The following is a 25034-nucleotide window of genomic DNA, read 5'->3' as shown; positions in this document are numbered from 1 at the left end:
GGGGTCAGTAATGTGTCCAGCTATAAAGCAACTTCCCAGCCTCTCTTGCAGCTGGGCGTGGTCACCTGACACAGTCCCAGCCAATAAGATGTAAGTTTAAGCCCATGGATGGCCAATTCAGCTGGCTCACATTTTTTTGCCCCTTACCCTTACCCTTTTTTTGCCTGGAATTCAGTCATATGATGGCAACAGACTAGGGGTCAAAATGGTAGGAAAGTGGCAAAACAGAATAGGCCAGAGGGGTCTGGGTCCCCAGTGCATTAAGGAGTCACTGAACTAGCCCTGCACTGCCCACCGCAGATGACTTATTCTGTAAGAGAAACAAAACCTTGATCTGGTTAAGCCACAGTAAGGTGGGTTTCTGTCACATACGCTAAACCTAGTTGTAATTTGCACTAGGCTGAGGAGAAGAAACACCCCCCCCCCTTTAATGAATATTGAGCACCTACTGTGGGCCTGACAGGAACTGAGAGTGAATAACCCAGACATGGTCGTTCCCCTCATAGGCTCTCAAACTAGCAGTAGAGACAATAACAAATAAAGAAGTCAATTAATTATTATCACTGCTATCAAAGAAAGAAATAAGGCTCAGGAAAAGAAAATAATAGATCTACTTCCAGTGGGTGGTCCTAGAAGGACTAGTGAGGCAATGAAATTGAAGGGGAAATTTTACGGAGTGGGCCACACGAAGGAAGAGTAAGAGGAAACAATATTCCAGACAAGGAGGAGCAGCACATACAAAGGCCCCTAGTTGGGAAGGAGCTGAAGGAACTGAGAAAAAGCTGGTGAGGTTGGGGCTGACTAATGAGGCGTTGAAACAAGGTGAGAGAGGGCCAGCCACCTTGTAGGGCCTATAGCAGGGCCAGCCATGCGACGCCTTGGGCGGGTTTTATTTTAAGTCACTGAAGGATTTTAAGGAAAAAATTGCCTTTTAAGAAGACCCCCCATCTGGAAAGCAGTTTCAGCCCCAACTTCTGTGGGCCTGTTGGCTGCACAGAGATCTGTGCAACAAGTTCCTGGCCCTGGTCCTGAAGGGCTTTGGGCATGACTCAGGGTCACCTGCAGACCAGTCCCAGGCCTGCCACTCAGTAGCTATGTGCCTTTTAAAAGCCACTGTCCTCTCTGAGCCTGAGCTTCCTCATCTGTAAATAAGGACAGTAATAGTCCTACCTCGGGATTTCCCTGGTGGTGCAGTGGTTAAGAATCTGCCTGCCAATGGAAGGGACACGGGTTTGAGCCCTGGTGCAGGAAGATCTCACATGCTGTGGAGCAACTAAGCCCGTGCGCCACAACTACTGAGCCCGCGTGCCACAACTACTGAGCCCACGTGCCACAACTACTGAAGCCCGTGCACCTAGAGCCCATGCTCTGCAACAAGAGGAGCCACTGCAATGAGAAGCCTGCACACTGTAACAAAGAGTGGCCCCCGCTCACCGCAGCTAGAGAAAGCCTGCGCACAGCAACAAAGACCTAACGCAGCCAAAAATTAAATAAATAAATTTATTTAAAAAAAAAAAGTCCTACCTCTTAGAGCTGTGAGGAGGCAATGTGTTGAATCCTTGGAACCATGCCTGCTGCACACTATGTGCCAGAAAAGAGTTTATTATTTTCACTGTTACTGGGAAGCCCATCAGCGTCCACATACTCCTGCCTCTAAGGCAATACTTCTCCAACTAGGCATTAGCATCACCTGGGTCCCATCCTCAGAGACTCTGATTCAGTAGGGCTGGGGTGGCCTGAGAATTTGTATTTCCAAAAAGCTTCCAGGTCATGCTGATGCCTGTGGTCTGCAGACCACACTGCATTTGGCTAGGGTCAAGGCAGCCCCTTGGGAATATTTTAGGGAAGGATGACTGGCTTCCCACTGCTGTAGTCACCTTCAGCCCTAATAGACAATGGCAGAGGGTAGGAGGCCCAAAGCCCCACTCCCCCTAGAAGACTTGAACGTGTTCCTTCTGGGAAGCAGGAAAGCAGGGATCAGAGATTCTCAGCCTTTAAGGGACCTCGGAATTTCTGGGGAAGATGGTAAAAAAAGCAGATTTGGGGGTCCACCCCAGAGATTCTGTTTCAGCCCGCGGGTGGAACCCAAACATCTTTATGTTAAATGACTTCCTATAGATTCTGCCACAGGCCACGCTTGGATAAATGGTGACATGGTGGGTTTGGAGTTAGACAAACCCAAGTTCAAATCTCCCTCAACTTTCAATCTATATGGCCTTTTGTGGCCTTTAAAACTTCTCCAAATCACGCTCTCCTTATCTGAGCTTATTAATAAGCTTATCAATACCGGTAATATCCTCCCCCTCAGGATGAAATAAAAATATTTGTGCAAAGGGCATAAAAGTTATAATCACAGACTCCAGTTTGCAAAAGTATGACTTGCTTTATTTATCTAACTTAGCCCATGACCTCGGGTTTCTGTTAATAGCAGAAAACTTCAGCTTGGAAATTCTAGACCACTTCCAGCTCTAAAAAAACTCATCTTTTTTGGGAAACTCTAGCCCAAGTCAGGATTCTTTCATCTTCTGTCACTGGCCCTTCCCCTGGAAATGATCTAGGTTCTTCAGGGGTTCATTTCCCTGATTTCTCAGGCCTCCCACACGGAACAGCTGGTCCTGGGCACAGGCATGCCCAGTTGATGCCCACTGTGCCATCATGGCTGCTGGCTGCATGGCCCCTCGGCTCAGCCTACTTGCTTCTACCCTAAGCCTTCTTGCCTCTACCCTAAGCCTTCTTACCCGCCAACCTTCTCATTTCTTTGCTAAGAGCTCTCAACAGCTGCATTACTGATGTGTACCCAGCCATATGGCTGCCTCTAATCACCTGTCCAGAGCACTTGCTCAGCCACTGTTAATCTGAGGCTCAGGCGCCATATTGGACATGGCCCATACCCAGAGTTTTGATCACCACTGATCCCCTCTTTCCGTTAACTGGTCCAACTTCTGTCTTCTTTTACAGGTTGGGTGGAAAGGGGGACTTGTTCCTATTTTCCCCCGCCTTCTTCCCTGTCTGTAAAACTCTGCACCCCGTGTCCTGCAGGCGCCAGTTCATGGGTATCCACAATCCTTTCCTTCAGCAACAACAATTGCTAAAGTCTGGCTTTTGCAAATGAAAGTCTTGCTTCCTGCCTCAGACTTACACAAGCCCATTCAGCTCTCCAGTTGACTTCTTGTTCTCGGGGGTACTTGCCTTCCCCTAAAAGCAGGGCAAACAGACCCACCCACTATCCCGGCTGCCCAGTGATGGCGGAAGGCAAAAGGTACAAGGAAGCCTGAGGATGGGGGAAGGGACCTCATTTGTATCTCAGAATCTCTCTGAGATAAAGTAAATGGCCTTGCCTAAACTAACTCCTCAGTGCACGACAACCACGATGATTATCGTGAGGAGGAAAAAGAGGACTTCTCTCTGGATGTGCAGTGCTGTGCTGTGCTGGCTCTGACTGGCTGCGACTCTGCTCCCAAGACCAAGGGATGCTGTGAGGGTGCCCAGGAAGAGCAGGTCACAAACCAGTAACTTTTTCACTTTCGTTAACAGGGTGAGAGGGATCTTCTGAATGGAGGACTCTGAAATGTGCGTCTACTCCCTACCCAGCACGGGAAATGAAGCAGGAAGAGGAGGAGGCTGCCTGTCTGTACCCACCCCTCGCTCCGGGTGCCAGAAACACCACCACCGGGTGCCACCACCACCACCACAAACACCACTCCCTCAGATCAAATACTGTCCCCTCCAGGCTCACTTAAAATGTAAATACCAAAGGGACAGTGCGTGTATTAGTCGCTCCAGGGGGTGTGCTATCAGTTCTAGGCCCCGAGAACATTTCAAGAGGAGAAAAGGGAAGGGCTGCTAGTCCCCCTGTCCGCCTGGATACCTGAGGAATGAAGAGGCATTTCCAAGGCCCCTGTCCCCTCCTCAATGCAGAGCCCAAAGGGGTGGCAGTCAGTGCCAGAGGCCACCAAGCCTCTTCAAACTTTTTTTTATTTCCTAAGGAGTCAGGGCAGGGGTGGGGAAGGGATCCATAACTTGGGTTTCAGGAGGAGCCCAGGCCTTGGGAAAGAAGACAAACCCTCTGGCTCTGCCCTCAGCAGTATTGTCAGTAGGGGTGATTAAGCGTGTGCTCCATGATGGTCCGAATGGCCATCCACGTCTCCTGGGCTGGGGGGATAATCTGTGTGGCTGGCAGCAGGAAGCCATAGTGCCCCGTGTCACGGAGCTCGAAGGTGAAGGAGTACTTGATGCCACTGTCATAGGCCCAGTCGACAGTGATCCCACTGGCCACATCTGGATACAAAAGGGCAAAGAAATGCCCCCAAAAGGAAGAACAGGGTGTGGTCACAAGGTACAGAGGCCTCCTGAGAGGACAGTGGGCCCTGGGGGCCAAACTCCCACCCATTCCAGACCACACCAAGCTTCCTGGCCCAGGCCTCAACCTGGGCCATATGCTGCTCACCCAGCCCAATCTCTGCCCTGGCAAAAAGAAAGCTTCTGGAGGCCACCAGACTTGGGATATTTACCCTCAAAGAACATTGCAGTAACCCAGGCATTGGGAGATAGGCACTAATTAATGCTGCAAAGAAACAGGTGCCTGTGTCTGGGTACCGCCATTCACCCTTCTATTCAAATGTGGAAATCAGCTCTGGCCCAGCCCAGCTAGATCTATGGCACAACCCTGTGGCCAACCAGGCCTGCCAGTCAGCAGAGCTTGCACCTGGCCCGACCCTAGGTGGATGTGGTGGTGCCTGAAGCAGCAACAGACAAGGGAAGGCTCACTCACAGAGGGTGGTGCTGATGCTGCCATAAATGTACTCGATCCCATGAACCTCATACAGGGCCTGCACAGCATCCTTGGCAAGACTGTACTGCAAGATTAAATCCAGAGAGTGAGATGCCGGCGCTCCCCACACTCCCACACCCTCACCAGCTGCTGGGAAGCAGGGTCTTCAGAGTCTTGGAAGTTGAACATGTAGATGGCTCTTGTGAGAAGGAAGCACAGCACCTCCAGTTTTGAACTTGATCACATGTGAGAACAAGTCCCCCCACCCCCCACTCCCTACCATGGGCCTGTTGGGAGTCTGCTGGATGCCTCCCCCAAGCCCTAAGCAGCCAATCTCACCAACTCTTCCTGGTTTGAAACAGTCTCCAGAGAGTGGCCATAGGGGTACATGAGCATCTGAGAGTAGCTGTGGATGGAGATCAGAGCCTTGATGTTCCCGTGGGACGTGATGAAGTCCACAATGGCAGCCACTTCTGGCTCTGACTGAGGGGAGGGCCCATGATAAGTCTCTGAGCAGGGGTTGTTGTTAGAACCATTTCCTGGAAGTAGAATCAAAGCACCCAAAGTGTTCAAATTCCCAGGCTTGGGAAAGACACTTAGTGCTCACAAAATATACTGTACTCCTCTACATTTCCTAGCCTCTTTTGCAGTTTGGTTGAGGTCATGTGACTACTTTTGACCAATGAGAATGTGAGCAGTGATGATGTGTCACTTCTAGTTGGAGGCTAAGAGCAAGTGCGACTTCTCGACACTCTCTTCTGTCTGTGTGCTTGAAGGAAAAAACTCTAAATGGAGAAGTGTCCTGGATCCCTCTGTCACCAGTGGAAGAAAGCTGTCAAGGAGGGTCACCTACCCACATTGGACTTTGTATGCATGAAAAATAAATTTTTATTGTGTTAAGCCACTGAGATTTGGAGGGATATTTGTTACTGCTTCATACCCTAGCCTAGTACATCAGAGGAGTGTTGCCACACCATGACTCAGCAGCTCTGTGGCCCTGTAGGGAGCTCCCTTGGCTTGTCCTTTGGTTAAGTCCTGACTGTGGTTCCATTAGAAAAGTAGGCCTGCCTCAGCAGTTGCCAGTAGGTCTCCAACCTGGCCTCCCCTATAAGCAGTGACCCCTTTGAGCTGATCCTTCTCTGCTGACCCTCCACTGCCATGGGAAAGGCCTGGGTCAGTTGAGTGCTCAGACTTATTGTCTGCTCAAGCTTTGCCACAGCCATAGCCCAAGAACAGCATGAACTTGGAGAAAAAGAGAGACTAGATCACTATAGTTGCCCAAGGCTGGTCTGGGAACCACAGATGCAAAGAGTCTTTGAAAATTCTTCTTGGGGACCTAAGTTGGAGAGAGGGCAAAGAGCAGCTGTGCTTCTATTTTGTTCACAAATTTAATTTGTTCCCATCTCCTACTAGACTCTTTGCTCCCCATCTCTTTTCTTCCTCTTCTGTTTTCCTCCCCTCCCCAAGGGCCATGTCATGGAGGGCTAGGCTGGGTTGGTCACGATCTGTGGGTTAGAAACACAACTGGAAAGAGCATCCCAGGTCCTGCTCTCACTCCTCCTCCCTGAAATGACTGCACAGAAGCCCAGTCAGAGGCCAGAGATTGCCCCAACTTCTGAAGCCTCCTGAGGATGCCAGAGCACCCCTCAGGGCAGTGAGTTGGCCAGAGAGCTGGGAGGCTTGCCCACCAGTTCAGATGCTGCTCTAGGACTGCAGCAAACAGGTCCTCCCCAAGGGTGCAGGTGAGGGCAGCGGGGTGGGAGGGATGATCTACAGATTACTCTTTATGCAGCAATTAAATTAAGGCAATAATAAAACCATAAACAAAATCTTCCCCCCTGAGTCACTAACCAGACACTCACTATTTCTGGCCACAGGCAGGCCCAGAGGCAGTTCTGTCACCTGGGAGCGCATCTCTTCTTGGTCTTCGGGTCCTTGCCTAGGGCAAGGACTGACCCTGGTTAGAAGGGGATGTGCCTGCAGGAAACGAGGGGGTAGGAGCAGCCTCACAGGCTGGAGCTGGCCCAGATAACAGTGGCCCTGTTTGTTGTGTCTGCTGGGAGCCTCTGCACCTGCTACACTTGATGAATGACAAATAGCAACAGATGAGCAGAGCAAGGGAGGCTGCAAGCTTTGTCTGCGTTTGCAGCCCACGCATGGAAAGTGGTTCCCCTGCCAACGACCAGGTGGCTTTGCCCAAATATGGAGAAACACTTCAGGCCGTTAGTTCTGGTTTGAGCTAGGCAGAATAAACTAATCTTCCCCTGACCAAATGGGAATTAGCTGTCTGCCTCTGACATTCACAGTCAAAGTCCTCTGAGCCTGCCTGTTTCACAAGTACCTGCTAATGGATTCATTAGCTATTTATTTTTCCTTCTCTAAAAATGTAATTTGTAGCAAGGGGAACTCACTGGAAGGACATGGTAAATTATTAAAAGCAGTAATCTTTGGGCAGGGGGATTATGGGAGCTTTTTGTCCCCTCTGGGCTTTTTTCCCACATATTTTTTTTTACATTGTGTATATATATATATATACTGATTTTTTTTTTCCTGTGGTGAAACTCACAAAAGTTATTTTCTTTAAGAGGTAATTTGTCTTTCTTCTAGCCAGTCTGTCTCAGGGTACGTGGGCACTCCCTTCAGCCAGTTCTGAGGGGCCCACGTGGATGCCCTCTTGGGGGCAAATGTCTGGTTATTTGGAGGTGGAAACCTAATTTTATGTGGCTGTGTTCCCTTACACAAGCAGCTAAAACACAGCCCCAGACTCTCAGGCAACCCCTACACTGTGGGCTGGTGGCCTCGCTCTGTATGCTTCAGAGCTGTCCTTATTTTTCAATGAGAACAGACTCAAATCAGATTTTCAAAGCAATGGGCATCCAGATCTAGAATGTTCTATCTCATGGGCTTGACCTCCCATCTGCAGATTTGCTTTTCAACAGCATGGCGAGGGGGTAGGAGCAGCCAACAGCATGGCATCGTCTCCTGTGGAGCCAAACCCTGATTCCCCAGTATAGTGTGGGAGCAATATCTGGGGGCTGAGGGCTGTACCCATACACCCCTCTGTTTTGGAGACTTTCCTGGTTAGACCCAGAACCCCAACCATCAAATTGCTGCATTCCCAGGGTCCACATACTCATCTCTGGGCTTTCTGGAAGCCTCAGTTTCCCCATCTAGTCCCTAAGCCCCTCGTGTGGCAAGGGAGATAATCAGGAAGAACACCAAGGGAACTCAGGAGGAAGCTGCCTACCCCCTCCCTTGAACGATACAACCCTGCAGGTAAACAACAGTCCAACAGCCCAGGGTCACAAAGTAATTGGGCCAAAAATAAAAGCCAGGCTCAAGTCAGTGTTTATGATAAGGAACTAGCTTATTCTATGTTTGAACCTTTGTTCTGGCCTCCCCAGAGGGCAAAATTTGGGTCACAGGTCTCAGGGAATGAATTTGGAGGTATTTTCTTGTGGCATGCTCCATTCAAGGAAGGGCTAGAGATATTTGGGTGGGGCACCACAAATTCTGGGTTTTGAACAATGAGCAAGACTACTTTGGACCTCCTTAAGCCTTTCTCTGCCATATTTAGGATCTGACCCTTGCAGTTAGTCCCCAGGCAAGGAGCTGTTTCCCATGAAGGCTTAGCATATGTATACATTTAACAGACATATGCAACCTCTCCCCATACCTCACGGCCGATCCTAGGCATGTGCCTGCCTGTCCCTGGCCATGACTCACTTGCATTAGCTAACTGCTTTGCCTCCCCAGTTATGAGTCAACATAATCTGACTGTGTGGGAGACGTGCCAGGAACCAAGTCCTCCCCAGCCCTGCCCCCGGGTGCAGCAGACTGCAGCACCTCCAAAGCCTGACTACCAGTTCCTGTTAAGATCCACACCAATGCAGAAGATTCCAGGTCTGCTGGACTTGTTCTTCCGCCACAAGCGGTTCTGAAAATGCGCAGGGCAGGTGACCTCATTCACTGGGCCCATTCCTGGGTGGGAGCCTCTGACATCCTGGTCTAGGAAGCGGGGTCCGGCGGGCCAGGGAGGGGCAAAAGGAAGGGATCTCTGGGGCAGGATGAGGCTGGCATGGGGCTGGGCCAAGGCTGCAGATCAGATGCTTTGTGGCTAAACCTGGGGTATTATGAGGTTAAACATGGGTATGGAGAGAGGCCCAAGCACAGTCAATCAACAGTGGCCTTCCCTGGGCAGCAAGAGGGAGGCTGAAGGGCAAGAGCTGCAGCTACAGTATCTGAGCAGCCCGCCTGCCTCAGTGAGGCTCTGCAAGGAGCCCCCGCGGGGCCTGCCCCTAGGGAACCTCAGCCAAGCATCCCAAAGCCACAGTGACCTTTCCTCCATTCCCCCAGAGCTGACCCCTGATCCTTGACCCCCTCCCTCTCAGGTACTCTCACCATGCTGTGGGTATAAGCAAACCCGTCAGGGTTGGAGACAAGCTCCATAAAGATGTCCATGGCATTCAGTACGTCTGTCACGATGCGGTCTTTGCCATATTCATTGACAATCTGCAAGAAAGGGCAGGGTGGGGACAGGGTGAGGGACAGGAGGCCCTGCTGGGCTCTCCTTCGAAGCAGAGCAGGACATCTGTACAGCCAGTGGCTGCAGGCAGGGGTGGTATCAGTCATCAGGTTCAGCCTTGTGCAGAACCAAAGGCTTGGATTTTAAACAACTAGAAGGCAGAGGACAGCTGGGGGCTCTGTGCTGCAAAAGGCCAGAGCACATGGCAGCTGTTCCATAGGGCAGGAGCGTAGACAGCCCCCCGGGTTAGGAGAACCACGAATTAAGTTTTCAACTGGAGGTGCCCTTAAATAGCTCAGCAGCCCCCATTCCCCCAGCCCAGCCCCCATGGTCTGTGCTGACCTTCCTAGCAGTCCAGATGCTGGTGGCATGGGTGATCCACTCCCGGGAGTGGATTCCAGTGTTGATCCAGATGGCTGGGCGCTGCGAACCTCCAGTGCTGAACTGGGGAAAAGCACCGGACCCCATACAAGTTTGAACCAAAACAGCTACAGGGCTGTCCCTAGACTGCCTGGAAGGAGGCCCCAGACGTATCCTCACTGCCTGGAGCGGCCCCATGTTCCTGAGAGGGGGGCTGTAGGTAGAGGTACCTGTGCATGAGCCCATAGAAAGTGCACACGTGTGGGGGTGCCCTGGAGACATAGTGATGCTCTTGGAGAGCAAAGTGATCCAGCCAGAGGCACAGAATTTCCCAAGTTTGAAAGTCTTTTAGACTAGTGCTTCTCAAACTTTGAGGGGCACGTGAATCCTCCGGGGGGCTCGGTAAAATGCAGATTCTGATTCAGTAGACCTGGAAAGGGGTGTGTGGCTGGGAGCGTCTAACAAGCTCCCAGGAATGCTGCTGCTCCTGGTCCAAGGACTGAGTAGCAAGGTCTTAGCATTAAAGGGGGAACACAGACAGCCCTTAAGGGAAATCAAAGCAGGCACAGGCGAAGAAGTCAAATCCCGATCTAGATGAGACCACTTGACCCTTCAGAAGAGTCCCCCAGGGCATTGTTGAGGACTGCAGTGCCTGTCTTCTCTGAGAGCTGGATGTCAAATGCCCTGCGTGGTCCACGCTCCTGAGTGCCCTTTAGGGCACACACAAAGAATCATTTTCCCGTAGGCTCCACACTCTCACCCATCCTGCCTCCTTCATGGCCAAGGGCACTGCTGCTGCCAAGTTTGCTAGAGCTCTGTTTCCAGTGGCCCCTGTGAAGGGCTGAAAGGTGTCCTCATAGACTCAGGCCTGTGGGGCTGCCTGAGCCAGATGACTTCAGTTGTTGTAAATGAAGCCTCTGGGTACCGCTCTTCCCATTGAACAGATGAAGCAACTGAGGTAACAGGAAGAATGCTGACTCACTCACACTCACATCCCAAGTCCAAGGTGATGACTGCCACTCTGCAGTTCCATCTCCTTAGCAACCCTCCCACCAGATTCCTGACCCAGACATGCCAGGTCACTGCACTACCACCTGTCCACACCTACAAGGGTGGGTCCCCGAACACCACCATCCCAAAGCTTGTGGGTCACCTCGGGACAAGAGTGTACACATCTCTCTCCCTAAAACTCCCACCTAGCCACAACCCCATATGAGCTCAACTTACGCCAGAGGCACTCACTGTACAGTCTAGTGGTCAACACTGCTAGCTTTTACCTTCAGAACAAGAATGGACCGATTTTCAAAGCTGTGGCCAATCTGAATTTTTGAGAGAATATCTGAATGATCAGTTACAAAGTTGTCGATCCAGGTATATATCTGAAAGGAATGAAGTTTCTCAGATGGGCAGTTAAGCAGGGAGGGGGCAAATCCCAGGATCTCTCTGAGTATTCTCCTTGTCCCATCCCACCCTCTTTAATGCTTTCCCACCTCCCTTGAGGATCTAAAAGTATCACAAAAATCAAAGACTACCTTGGGTCTAAGGCAGGAGCTGTGGTTAGCCTGGATTCCCAGGCTCTTCCTAAGCCTTGCCTGGAAGAGCAGCATGTGCTGCACCTACTCAGTCCCCAGGGTCGGCCTGCACGGCTCTCTCTGGTTGGACGTTTCTCTTGCTTCCATATTATTGGCCCATTCAATCCATGTGACAGATCTCAGTTCTTGCAGTGTTGTTCTTAGTCATCCTGACCCTTTTAGATTCTAAGCCTCTTGAAGGCAGGATTATTTATCTCTGACATCAGTAAATACTGATGGAATATACGAATTCATTCTCTTATTCTTCCAATATGTAATTAAATTAACAAATATACAAAAGAAAAGAGATCCTCTATTAACGGACTTCGTGAAACGGGGAGAGTGATAATGATAATAATAGATGGACAATATCAATAATGTCATCCTTCACATGGAAATAGGATGTGTGCCTAGAGTTTCTTTCTCGACTGGGCATCTCTATGCTTTTCTTGCATATTCTACCTTTATAAACAAGTCACAATCAGTCATGCCTGCCCTCGATGGCTGTAACTATAATCATAAATTTTCTCCAGCTGAACGCAACTCTTTAATTCTACAAAATGGCTCTCTAACATGCCTAGCTTCCTGTCCCTCTATGCTCTAGCACTCACAGCTGGGGTCACTTAACATAGGAATGGTCGTTCAGAGGTTAAAACCCCTGGATCCCTAGCCAGAATGTCAGATAGGAAGGTGCCTCTACCTGCTCTGTTCTGGCCGGTGCTGGATCCCTGCTCTAGTGTTCCACCTCCCACGCCTGCTCTGGACCAGGCCACAGTCGCCTCTATCTGAATCCTGGCTTCTGGACCTCCTTGAGCTGTCTACCTCCTGTCGCCCAGTGTGTGCTCTGCACTCCCCAAGCGTCAGCTCACAGTCTCCTGTAGACCCCAGAGTCCTGAGGCTGGAGATCCTGAGGGCTCAAGAGGACAACAGAGCCCAGAGTCTGACCTGGCAGACCCACCTCCTCCAGGGTGTGATACGAGAAATAACTGAAGCCACTGGTGCTACGCTCCAGCCGGCGGGATTTCGCCATGGCTTCTCTCTCCTCGTCCAGCAGCACCTAGGAAGGGAGGAGGAGGCTGGGCCAGGCATGTCTCTTCTGAGGCCCTGCCTCAGCTGGCTGCACAAACACAGCATCGACACGTGAGAATGAGCCGCTGTGAGTGTCAACTGCACAAAAGGAGGAGATGCCAGGTTGCTGGGTGATTCTTCCGCTTGGCAAGCTGGCATTCATGCTGCCATTTCCCAGATGAGCACAGGACAAGGAGTCTGGAGAACTTGGTTCTAAGTGTGCCATTGCCACTAACTTGCTGTGGAACCTTGATCTTGGTTTCCTCAGCTCTAAAATTGGGACTTGCCTTGCCCATCTCAAAAGGATAAAATGTAATAAAAGATATAAAAGTGTCTTGGAAGAGATGCTCATGAGCTACTGCCAACATTGCTTTTGTCCTCTGTGAACACACTGCTGAGCCAAAGCCCAAGCTGAACTATGTACACTGACCCCTGGGGGAGCAGAGGGCTCCCCTGACCCACAGCATGCACTCTGCCCCAGGAAGTAGCCCAGACAGCTGATGTCCAAGCCATTCGAAAAGCCAGTCCAAATCATTATACTTAATGTGCCAACAGTCTGTCACTCACCATCTTAACTGCCTCTTAAACACAAGTACAGATGAGCCAAAGTAATGTCCTTCCTTGAGTGGCAATTTGGAGTTGGCACACAGTCCTCATGTGGTACTTCCCACAGAGAGGGCAGTATAGTGCCTGGGTTGAATTGACCTCCCACATCATCCTGGGGCATTTTTCTCAGCTCGGGACTCAGTGAGGTGGGCAGGTGCCCTTCACCCTAAGCTCATACCCTTACATTGACACCCAGGGACCGAAGCACCCCAGGACTCAGCCCTGCCTGTGCAGCATGGGAGGTACCTGGGCCCCTTTGCCACAGGGGTGCTGGGAAAGCAGAGGCCGTCAACCCAGAGTCTACTCTGGTTTGCAGCTCTGGGTCACAAGTAAATCCTGATAATGCCTTGCTTCAGGCCAGAGTCTTTTAGTTTAACCAAGCATCTGTATACTCGTCATCTCGGTTGATCTGGTCAGATGACCTGATGACAGGGCAAGAATTAACTATTCATGTTTTAGAGAAAAAGCAAATTAGAGAGGTGAAGAGACTTAATAGCAAAGCTAACTAGGGGCAGAGGTGAGATAAAAACCCAGATATCCTAGTTTCTAACATTATGTTCCTTAAGGCCAGCTAGCTATCAAAACTAAAAGCTAATAAGAATCTCTCTCTCTCTCTCTCTCTCTCACACACACACACACACACACACATGTCGATGTGTGTGTGTGTGTGTGTGTGTGTGTGTACATAGAGAGAGAAAGAGTAAGCACACATATAAAATATGAACAACAGGTGAAAAGTCCATCATACTATTCTTGTAATTTAAAAATGCTTTAAAATAATGAAAAGGCAATACCCCAAGCATAGGAAAACAACACAGTAAAATGTCAAAAAAAACCCCAAAATGCCTGTTAGGAGAGAAAGATTATGATTTCAAGCAATTTTTCCTTTTCTCTATTTTTGCATTTTGGCAACGTGCTCACACTACTTCAATAAGGAAAATCTTCTAAATGAATAAATAATACTAAAACAAAGACAAAACACCCAAATGGCTAAAAATAAAGCAGCAGCCATGGCACCTTTAGTCCCAGGGCTAGAAGAAACACTCCCGCCCTGCCCCGCTGCAGCCGAGGCCACTATCAGATGACACACTCACCCCATCGCCCCTGTCAGCTTGCTCACAACCCTCAAGTTCACAGATTTTTAAATGGGAGTGGAAGTCAATGTTTGGGGCTCATTTCATTCTCTTTTTGAGCACCAACTACACGCTAGGCATTTGTAATTGCAATGTTCTCTAGCTGAACTCGCTGGGCTGGGGACGTTCCCACTTGGGCAACGCTGGGATTGCTGGTTTAGTTAGAGATGGCTGAAGGAGCCCTGATCCTCACTGGCACAAGCACCAGCCTGGGAAGCTCTAACAAAGGAAATTTGTCTTCTTCCCAGAAAATCAACGGAAATCTCAGCAGCCTCCATGACCAATGTGTGTCCCTCACTGTGGGCCGGGCATGACCAGCTGCAGTGAGCAGCTGCAGAGCACAGAGCAGGTCAGGCCAACACACAGGGAGTCAGGGCCCCAATGCCGTAAAGTTAAAGGGCCCATACATCTAACTTCCTAGGGATGGAGGTGGTGAGTGAAGGTGGAGGAGAGGGAAGAAAAATTGGGAAGATAGGACCTGAGGACCCAGTTCTTTCCCCACAGCTCAGGGACACCCACAGGAAGAGAGTTCCAATAAGGCTGTCCTTTGTTCCACACAACAGCTTGGAGGCAAATGGGAAGTCGGCACTAAACTGCAAATAACTTTCCAAACACGCTCACAGCCTTGTGAATGGATATGACACCCGCTTACAAATTGGGAATGCTCAGCCCTCACAGCTGGGCCCTTGATTCCAGGAACATTAATCTACCCTGGCCTGAAAAATACGCAGATGTTTGCTCCCTTCACAGGGCTGAGGGAAGGGGATGGGAGAACTAAGAATGCAGACTTGCCGCAGGCTTGCCTAATTACAGCCCTGTCAGGCTTCTCAGAGAAAAAAAAAAGACTCAGAAGTAAGCCATTTGCCTCCCTGGAAGCCGTAAGCTGACAGGGAAAGTAATACCTCGGTGTAAATTAATTTATGACAGGAGCAAGGAAGGATGGGGACATTAAGAACAGCACCTCCAAGATGGGGGGCTGGGGGAAGCTGATCATAACGGTGAAGATGACGCCTGAGGGGAATCTGCATTCACAGCTCACTCCAACCACAGACGTAAAATGGACGAAGTTCACAGAAACAGTGGTGGCGGGCAGGAGATGGGCTCTAATGTCCGCTCTGTGAGGAGGGCAGTCACCTCTTCTCATGCATCCCATGCCTCCTCTTCCAGGCCTAACATTTGCAGTCGCAGCTGCATGGCCGGTGGCAGTTACAGTCCATGCCTACGTTTGGATGGTGGGTGAGGGGGTACAGATCTGGGGCTGTTGGAATGGATCCCTCAGAATTCAAGACCAAACCGGGGCTTCCCTGCCCAAAAGGCAAAGCTAAAACGCCATACGAACAACGACACCGCTTGAGAAGGCAGACGGCATAAGAGTAAAGGGTCCAGGGCCTGGAGTCAGGCTGTCTCAGATTAAATCCTGACGTTGTCACTAACTTGGGCAAATTGCAAAGTTCTCTGTGCCTCAGTCTCCTAAATTAGGAAATTCTCTGCACATTCATAAAATGGGGGTCATGTTACCATGTACTTTCACACATACTTGAAGTGTTCTTGTGAGGATTAGAAGGGTGAATACATGTAAAATGCTTAGAACGCTGCCTAGCATGCAGTAAATGCCAGCTATGATGATGATGACAACGACAGGACAACAACAGTGACTCTTGGGTGACGCCAGGACTCTGGTGGAATAATCATTACAGGGCATGACCAGGAAATCTGGGTTCCTCCAGGGAGAAGTGGTGTCTGCAGGACTTGGACAGCAGGTGACCCCCATTAGTGGTCACTTGGGTGAGTCAGGCAGCCCCTGCCCCTCCCTGGGAGAGAGGGGCCTAGTCCTTCTGCTGACCCTGTCTCCCAACCCCTACCCCCAACCCTCCTCAGCCCCCTATCCCCATGCAGCCAGACTCTGGCTCTCCCTCAGGGCCTTACCCATGATTCCTTCCTTTCCTTGCCTATTCCTGTCTTCCTCTCCTCTTTAGAGCTGCCACCCAGCCAACACCTTTCCCACTTTTTAGTCTCTTCTACTCAGCAGACCAGTGTTTGTGAAGCACACACCGGGCACTAAAGATATGGCAGCCAACAAAACAAAATTGCCTGCCCTCATGGAGCTTACAGTCTGGTAGGGGAGACAGACAACAAACAAAGACAAATAAGTAAATCATATAGGATATTAGAACGCTGTACGTGCCAAGGAGAAAAGTGAGGGGGGGGAACTGGGGGAGTGTGGGAGGAGAAGGGTACAACTTAAAATAGGGTGAAAAGTTGATACGTGAATCAAGTGTTGAAAGTAGTGCGGGAATAAGCCATGCCGGTATCTGTAGAAGCAGCATTCCAGCTACAAGGACCAGCAAGTGCAAAGGCCCTGAGGTATGATCCTAGTCAAGGGCACTGAAGCAGGAATAGGTCAGGCAAGCTGGAGGAACATGAAGCAGGTTCCAGTGCCTGGAGCAGAGTGAGCAAGGGGAGAATGGCCAGTGACGTGGGGTAGGGCTTGCATCGTGTAGAGCCTTACAGCAGTCTTAAGGACTTTGGGTTTTACTCTGAATGATGTGGGGAGACACTGAGGGTTTTAAGCAGAGGAGTGACATAATAGGACTTGCATATTTTTAAAGGTCACCTCTGCTGTTTTGAGGCTAGGCAATAAGGAGGCAAGGGTGGAATCAGGGGAGAACCGTTAGGAAACTACCAGAATAATCCAGGTGAAGGCTGATGGGGTGTCGACCCGTGGTGATAGAACAGGATGTGGTAAGATATATTTTGAAGGGAGAGCTGGTAGGATTTGCTAATGGACTGTCTGTGGGATGTGAGAAAAGAGTCAAGGATGACTCCAGGTTTCTTGTCTGAGTGACAGGAGGATGGCACTGCCATTTCCTGAGTTGGGGAAGGCTATGGAGGAGCAGGCCAGGGAGTGGCCAGGGGAGCTAGGTTTGTACCTGTGAAGTTTGCTATGCCCATTAGACACCTAGGTGGAAATGCCAAGTAGATGGTCAGATACGTCAATCTGGAGTTCAGGTCGGATATATAAGTCTGGCTGGAGCTATAAATATGGGAGTATTCAGGAGGTTGAAGGTATTCAATGCCATGATCCTGGATGAGGGGATAGAGGAGAGGTCAAAGGACTGAGCTGGGAAACAGGGAAACAACATGCAAAGGAGCAGCCAGTAAGATGGGACAACCAGGAGAGTGTAGTGTCGTGGAAGCCAGAAGGAGAGACGTGTTCCAGAGAGGAGAGAGTGACCAGTCAGGCTGAAAGATGAAAGAACAGGACACTGCACTCAGAGCTGACTGCTGCGTTGGACCTAGGAGCTGTGTGTGACATTGTCAAGGGCAGTTGAGGTGAAGAAGGCGGTGGACAGTCCACCCAAGGAGAGGGATGGAGATGGTAAGTACAGTCAATATATCCAGGAGTTTTGCTCTATGAGGAAGAGGAGAAATGGGGTGATAGCTGGAGGTGGGGGAAAGGATCAAGAGAGGACCTTTTTAAGATGAGAGAAATAACTCTATATTTGTATGCTAATGGGAATGATCCAGGAGAAAGGGGAAAATTGGAGAAGCAGTATTTACACTAAATTGTATTTTGCTCTAGAGCGTGCTCGGAGAATGGGTGATTTTTATTTTCTCCTTTGTGCTTTCCCCTATTTTCCAAATTATCTGCCATGAATATTTATTAATTTTGTAATCAGAAAAAAGCCATTAAAATCCACAGAGCTGATTGCTCAAGTGAAGCTTTTCCATGGTGACTCATCCCAGGGAAAAAAAAAAAAACAAAACCAAAGGGCTGAAAAGAATGAGGAGGTGAAGAAAAATTAAATGCAAATACAGCTCACTCAGAATCAGATAATTTCTTCCCTGGCCCACTGCAATTTCCTCACCACCCTCCTGTCTGTCAGTCTCTCCCTGTTCCTGTCCCCACCTCAACATTGTCAACATTGTCAGAGCGATTTTTCTTAAAATGCAAATCTGATCATGTCAGAGCCCTCCGATGGCTCCCCCACGCTTTTCGGGATTTTATCTTGACTTGTTCACCTGGTGGAGGATGCCCTTTGTGCTCTGGTCTGGCCTCAGTGCCAATCATAGTCCCCTTCCCCTCCCCACCCCCCCCCTCCCGCTCTTCAGCCACACCGTAATTACCGCCTTCTCGGAGCGACATGCAGTGCCTCTTATACTCGCTCCCATAGCAACCTGCTCCACTCCATCAGCGCATCATCCACTCCATTGTAATCACTGATTTACTCCCCTCAACTCTCCCATCCCCACAGCACTCAAGCGCCCCTGGATCCAGTGACTAGATTTTTTTATCTTTGTTTTTCCAGTGCCTTGCCCAATACCTGGCACACAGTAGGTATCTCTGCATCTGTGGGTGGAATGAATAAGCAGATCTCAAGCATCCCTCTGATCACAAGGCAGGAGTGGCAGGGGGCACTTCCCTTCCTCAAAAATCTCCAGCACCTCTGGCCAAAGTAAAAGCTGGCACCAAGGTTTTTCACACTTTCTCTCAGCCTGGTACTAACAAGCAAGCCTACTCTCTCCTCTTCCCTCTCCTTCTCATGTCCATTAAGTCAACTAACATTTACTAAGCCCCGCCTAAGTGGCAGGCCCTATGGTAGGTGCTGGGAATATAAAGATAGATAAGGCAAATGATTCTGTACCTTGAGGGGCTCAGGGGAGGGGGCTCTGGAGACAAAGACCAGCATATTAGCCAGGTCTCTCTTCGGGCATGCTCCTCCTGGACCTGCCAACAGAGCGATTCATTCAGCACACAGTGGTTGAGGGCCCACCATGCAGGAGACACTATGCCAGACACTGGGGTGAGGTGATCCAGAAGACAGAAGGCAACCAGGTCTGTGCGTCAATAACTAAAACATGAGACTGGAGGCCAACAACCTGAGTGGTGCAAAGCCCTTCCCTCCTGTTAGCACCTCTGAGCTTCCCTCCTCCTAGACACCTTCCCCCATCATCACCACAAATCAACTCAACACAGCAGCCTCCTCCCGGCCCCAGCTCCCTGGGAGCCAAAATGTGATCTCAAGTATAACAATCAGAGCTTGATGCGTTGCCGACAGAGCAAGTTGTTGGTGAAAATCCTGCCAGACTGGGTTAAGGCCCGGAGTCGAGGGCATTTTACTGAGAGGGTATGAAAAGCTCCCCGTTTCCCACCAGCGAAGGGAATCCAGGGGCCGGGGATGACAGGAGAGGACAGTTCCAGAGGAGCCGGTGAAGCGGGGGAGACTCACAGGTGCCTCCGGGTCCATTCCTGATATGCAGAAATCAACAGAAAAATGTCAGAGACCTCTTCCTATCTCTTTGCCAAATGCTGCAGGGTCTCCAGGGCAGGACAGAAGCAGGGAAATGCAAACTTCAAAATGCAGGCACGGGTGAAAAATGAGAATTGAGCACTAAGTCTTTTGATGTGGTAGCCTCTCTTGTCTGTGGGAGTTTCCCCATTTTTGTTTGTGGGGGATTTAATTAGGGAAATGTCGAGCGGGAAACAGATGTGCCTGAGGAGGAAGAAAGGTCTTTGGACCGCAGTGCCCCAGGCCCGTGCTTACAGGGGAAGGAAGGCACCTACTGGTATGTGATGTCAAGTGTGTGCGCTCTGGGCACTGTGTAATCCCACACGCAGAGCCCTTAGAGGAGATTAGCTGCAGCACAACGTGGCTGCGCAGGAATCTCCGTGGATACAAATCTACAGGTACACGACGGCGTCTGCGGAGGGGTGCGGCCAGAGGGGTCTGACCCAGTGATGCCCGAAAGAATCGATTTAGGAAAGAGACTCCTTGGGATATCCTTGAAGACAGGACAATTAAAATAGAATTTCACGACATTCAGAAAAGACGCTGTAAGGTGCAGCAACAAGTGAGGGCAGGTGCCTGGGATGAAGTCTCCCTTCGCCCTCCCCAAGGGCAGGCCTGCAGCTGCTTCTCCCAAAGCTGTTCCTCTGGCAGAATCCTGCCTGGGAGAGGCCCCCAGTACTAAGAGCCCCGCAGTGGAGGTTGGGGGAGGGAAACTGCAGCAGGGCTCACACTTGGCTTCTCTCACCTCTTCCTGCCTCTCTGGAGTGAAGGAATCCCCTGCTATCAAATGGCTGAGGCACAACAGGGACAGGAGGGAGCAGTCAGAAAAGCAAAAGGAGCCATCCAGAAGAGGTGCCTCCCTCCCCATGGTGCCTAGAGAAGACCTGAGCTATTTCTTCCTGTCTCCCTTCTCTCCCGTCTCCTCCTTTGTCATGAACTACAAATTCCTCCATAAGAGGAAACCACAAGTAATCTTAAAAACACAACAAACTAGTGAATATAACAAAAGAGAAGCAGACTCAAAGGTATAGAGAACAAACTAGTGGTCACCAGTGGGGGGAGGAGGGGCAGTATAGGGGTTGGGGAGTGGGAGGTACAAATTGTTGGGTGTAAGACAGGCTCAAGGATGTATTGTACAACACGGGGAATATAGCCAATATTTTGTTATAACTGTAAATGGAAAGTAACCTTTAAAATTGTATAAATTTTTTTAAAATTTTAATTAAAAAAAAAAAAGAGGACTCCACAAGCTACCCTGCCATTACCATACTATGACTTATGAAGTCTGTCTTAGATTTAAATTTTCCTTGAGAAGTGTGAGGTTTCATTCTTTCCACGGTAGGTTCACAAAAATGCAGATGAAACTCCAGAAAGAAAACGTCCATTTTAGCCCTGGATGTTCTTTCTCCATGTTGGGCCCAAACCAAAACAGGATATGAAGGTGAGACCCCAGCCACAGCGCTGGGGCAGGACCTCACCTGGATGTCCTTTATCATGATGCTGTAAGCAAGGCCATGAGACTCCAGGTAAGCTTTGATGTCCTTCAGTTCAGAGAAAGGAACCCTCATATCCACAGGAAGGCTGGGCCTGGCTGGGCCACGCCAGAAGTCCACCTTGATCACAAAGGAGAAAAAAATGGGCATGTTTATCACACAATCCTGTAGGCACCCGGGAGGGCCAGATGTTCTTCTCTTATACAGTTGAAAGGGCCCCAGTTCCAAAATGAAACCCCTAAGGCCGAGCAGAAAGACAGGGACAAACAAAATCCCTAAGTCACTGAGTTTCCTTCCCTGATGTTAAGCACCTCATCTCCCAGCCTCACTCACAAAATGTAACTTCACCTGGATGCAAAGAGCCCAAAATAATTTCTAAAGATGAGACGGCTCATCATCTGGAACATTAACATGGACAAGAACCCTGGTGAGAAGAGGGAGACATCACTGCCCCTAAACCCCAAAGGGGTAGGAGAGGCCTGATCTGGATCCCTGTGCCATCCGACTGCCATGTCTATTTTTCAGTTTGTAAAATGGAGAGACTTATTATAAAGTTTTCTGAGTCCCGGTTGATAGGGGCACTCAAACAAATAGGAACGTGGGCTTTGGGCCACATCCAGAAATATCCGGTTGTTTCAACAGCCCTCAAACAAAACCCTTCTATTATTGAAGAAAATGTTTTCCTTTGTGGAATACTTGCTGAGGACAAATGTTCTCAGAAACCAATGCTCAGGCTGACAGGGACGAACCCAAATAAAACACAGGTTTGCCAAGCTAAGCCATTGCAATTGGGAAACAGATGTGTCCAGTCTGCATGCTGCATCGCATACCACCCAGAGATACATGTACCTCTCGTGTGGCTTCAGGACATTCCAGCCATTTTCAGAGCAGCCCCCCTACAGGACAGAGGGGAAAGCCAAGAAGGGCCACCCAACCTTCCAGGTGAGTGTTCCCAACCTCTTTTGAAGAGGAGGCACATTTGATTTTTCCACAGTGTTGTGATCTTTGGCAGACACACCCAGAGGGCAGGTTTGGGGTGGGGGAAGCAGGACACGGAGCCAAAGGTGCAGGCTGCTGTGAGGGAGGAGAGAACTCGTCCCCAAGCCCTGTGGAGTCCTCACCTTCTGAGGCTTCAGGCCCTCCAGATCTCTAAGAAGTGAAAGTTGCTTCTCATTTTTAGCCAGGTCTCAAAGAACCTGGTCACTGGAAAGACACAGAGAGGGTGGAGGGAGCTGTTCAGAGGGATTCCTGGAAGACTGTGCTGCTTGGGAGAGGCAGAGTGGAAAAGAGGCCAGACTGTGGGGACCTGGCAGGACAGCCGGGAGGCTAGAGGACCCCTGAGCAGAAGGACTTGTAGCCCTGGGAAGCAGGAAAGCCCTTTAGCCCAGGACCAGTGGTCTCTCCAGCCCCAAGGACAGACCACCCAGGGGACTAAATATAAAAAAGCCTGTCAGTGCCGCTGATGAACCCAATGCTAAGACAGGGGAAACAGGATGGGAAAGGAATGTGGGGGATGGAGGAGGGAGGGAGAACAAAAGGAATAAAGGAGAGAAAGGAACAGACACAGGGAGTCGGGGGCACCAATGGTGGCCCCATGTGCTCTTCATACAAGGGCCCAAGGCCATGTCTGCCCCCAGCCCCGTGCCCTCTCCTGCCTTCTCCCAAGAGCCGCAGGACATGGAAGAGATCAATCTCACACTACCCCACAGGGGGAAGCTGAGCTCCTTCCTGTCCCTCCAGAGGGGTGGGGAGGTCATGTAACTGAGCAGCCTGCAGTGTGACCTCTGGGGTCTGAGCCTGGGATGGCGATGGCTCCCTCCCTGACCAGCTCTGACACCCTGGATGATGAACCCCCTCTCTAAGCTTGTGTCTCCTCTTCTCTACTATGGAAATACTATGGAGTGGTTACCTTGCAGGATCTTTGGGAAGCTGAGAAATCATGTCCGTAGAGAGTATATAATACTCATACTTATTTTTACTCAAAGGAAGACAATACCACACCCATACGTTAGGAGTACATAGTCTTTGGGGGGTTATAACTTTTTTAAGAATCAGAGAAAAGTTACAAACACTTCCTCCAGAAAAAAAGTAGATACACAAAAAATTTTACATATGATTTCAGGGGGTTCTTGGAGCCCTGAAAGCTTACCCTTGGAGTCCAGACTAAGAACTCTAGGTTGCAGGAGGGACAATAATACAGCTGCGTGTCCTGCCCTCTCACATGAAATTGAGAGGTGACGGAGTTGGAAGTGGGTTCAGGATGGGAACTCAAATCCTGAATCCCTTCACCTTGATCAGGTCCCGCTGGGCCACCCGGTCACCTGGCTCCCAGCAATCCTCCCTCCCACTAAGGAGCAGCCACTCACCCTGTGAAATTCATTTGGCCCAAAGCTGCTGCCAGGACAAAGCTGCAGACCAGGAGCGTCTGCCTGTCCACAGGGGACAGCCCTCGGCCCACACTTCCTCTGGGGAAGCCCTGCATGCTTCTTCCTCCAGGCGAACTTCAGGGGTTCTCCTCGTGCACGGGCACGGCCAGGCCTCAGGACAGCAGAGCACCTACAGGCCGACAGGCCAGACCCGAGAATGTGCGTTAGGCTCTCTCTGGGGAGACCCTGCGTGGGATTCCCACACGCCAGGTCTTGGAGAGCTCGGGCGCCCCTCCCCACTCCTAGGTGAGTCTTCTCCTGAGAAGGGGAGGAGGGGAGGGAAAGAGGAAAAAGAGGAAGACAAGGCCTTTAGCTGTTTTCCTCCCCAGAGGTTTGCTGGGCCAGCCTCTCGTGAACATCGAATCCTCCATCTCCAGAGAAAGATGAGAGAAGCCAGAGGCCAAAGGAAACCACTCCTTTCCTCCCTCTTCCTAATCTTTCTCTGTGCTCCTTCTCCTTCCCCATCCACTCACACATATCCTCCTTGCCCATAAGGATGTGGACACCACTGAAACAATGCCGTGTTTAGACACAGAGCCGGTGCTCATTTCCTGTCTAAAAGGTCTGGGGCAATTGACCTAATCTCTCTAAGTCTCAGTTTACTCATCAGTCAATCAAACGGGGTTAATAAAATCTCTCCTCCCTGCTTCACAGGATTTTTGGGGGGCATTAGATGAAACAACTTGGGTGAATTGGCTTGACAAAGCCTGCAAAATATAATGTCATTATCTCAAAGCATTAGCTCTTAGTCACAGCTGCATCTTAGCTCAGGACTCCAGTTGCAGTGGAGAGAAGGGGAGAGAAGAAAATGGAGAGGGGAACAAAGGAAATGTCTATTCTATGAGGAGGAATTCAGTGAAGAGTCCCTTTTCTCTATCTTCAGGTGGTCACCATTATGCCAGGATAGGTAGTGCATTTTCTGCTATACATGAAGGTCACTGCAGTCATTATTATAGTTCTCAACAGAGAGCAGAGTCAATTTCTCAGTGCTGCTGAAGCCCCACACAGCCCCCTTTACAGTGTGGGAACAGTAGGAATAAAGCAGAGGCCAGCACACAAAGCAGTCATATTAGAAGGAGAAAGTGAAAGATGATGCCTGAATGGTAAACGATGAATCTAACAGAAAATCTGCAGGAGGTGGAGGAAAGGCAGAGACTAAATCCAACAAAGTTGTTCAGCAGAGGACATCAACAAAAGGCCACTTAACTGTCACTGGCGATTCTCAGAAGCCCCCCCTCCCCATCCATGCTTTCCCAGAATGGCCAATTAACCGGCCATGTGTACAGAGAGGGGAGCTCTTTTATTGAGAGAATGCCCTGCTCCCACACCCCGCTGGACCTACTCCATTATCTCGTAGTTCAGCTGTTCAGACATGCTAAACTCTCCTAGAACCCTGGCTTTGGGAACTCTCAGACTGAAACATTAGCAAAGGGTTTAAGGACCTAGAAAAGAAAGCAATTAGGCTTTCTACCCAAGTAACATTCAGCTTCAGTTAGAAATAGGAATAAAAGAATGTATTAGTAAACAATAGCTCAGGAATTTAAAAGAAAGAAAAGTGAGATGGTGCTAGTCACCCAAAGTACCCAGCATCTTCTTGTTCAAAAGCACCATTATAAGTCACTAATAATAAGACAATCCCTGCACTTGGTTTAGAGGTGGGGAGAAAGAGAAAGACTGAGAGCAAGAGCAAAAGAGAGACAGAGGAGCAGTTAAGAATTCTTGAGAATTCTAAGGCAGCACTTCCAGCAGAACTTTCTATGATAATGGAAATGTTCTATGTCTACAGTATC

General features: G+C 49.9%; 1 protein-coding gene across 1 annotated transcript; it reads right to left on the bottom strand.

Annotated features, from left to right (window-relative positions):
- Positions 1–4090: 4090 nt before the first annotated feature.
- CPA5 (carboxypeptidase A5) lies at positions 4091–23300 on the bottom strand. Its single transcript, XM_065883483.1, is given in 11 exon segments — positions 4091–4278; positions 4772–4856; positions 5111–5310; positions 8618–8708; positions 9173–9283; positions 9639–9740; positions 10934–11035; positions 12186–12284; positions 20804–20938; positions 21940–22021; positions 23185–23300. Coding segments are annotated over 11 exon segments (1311 nt in total).
- Positions 23301–25034: the final 1734 nt, after the last annotated feature.

Source organism: Phocoena phocoena, chromosome 9, assembly GCF_963924675.1.
Source record: "Phocoena phocoena chromosome 9, mPhoPho1.1, whole genome shotgun sequence".
Classification (NCBI taxonomy): Eukaryota; Metazoa; Chordata; class Mammalia; order Artiodactyla; family Phocoenidae; genus Phocoena; species Phocoena phocoena.
Note: the sequence above shows the minus strand (reverse complement) of the source record. Positions and strands in the feature narration are given on the sequence as shown.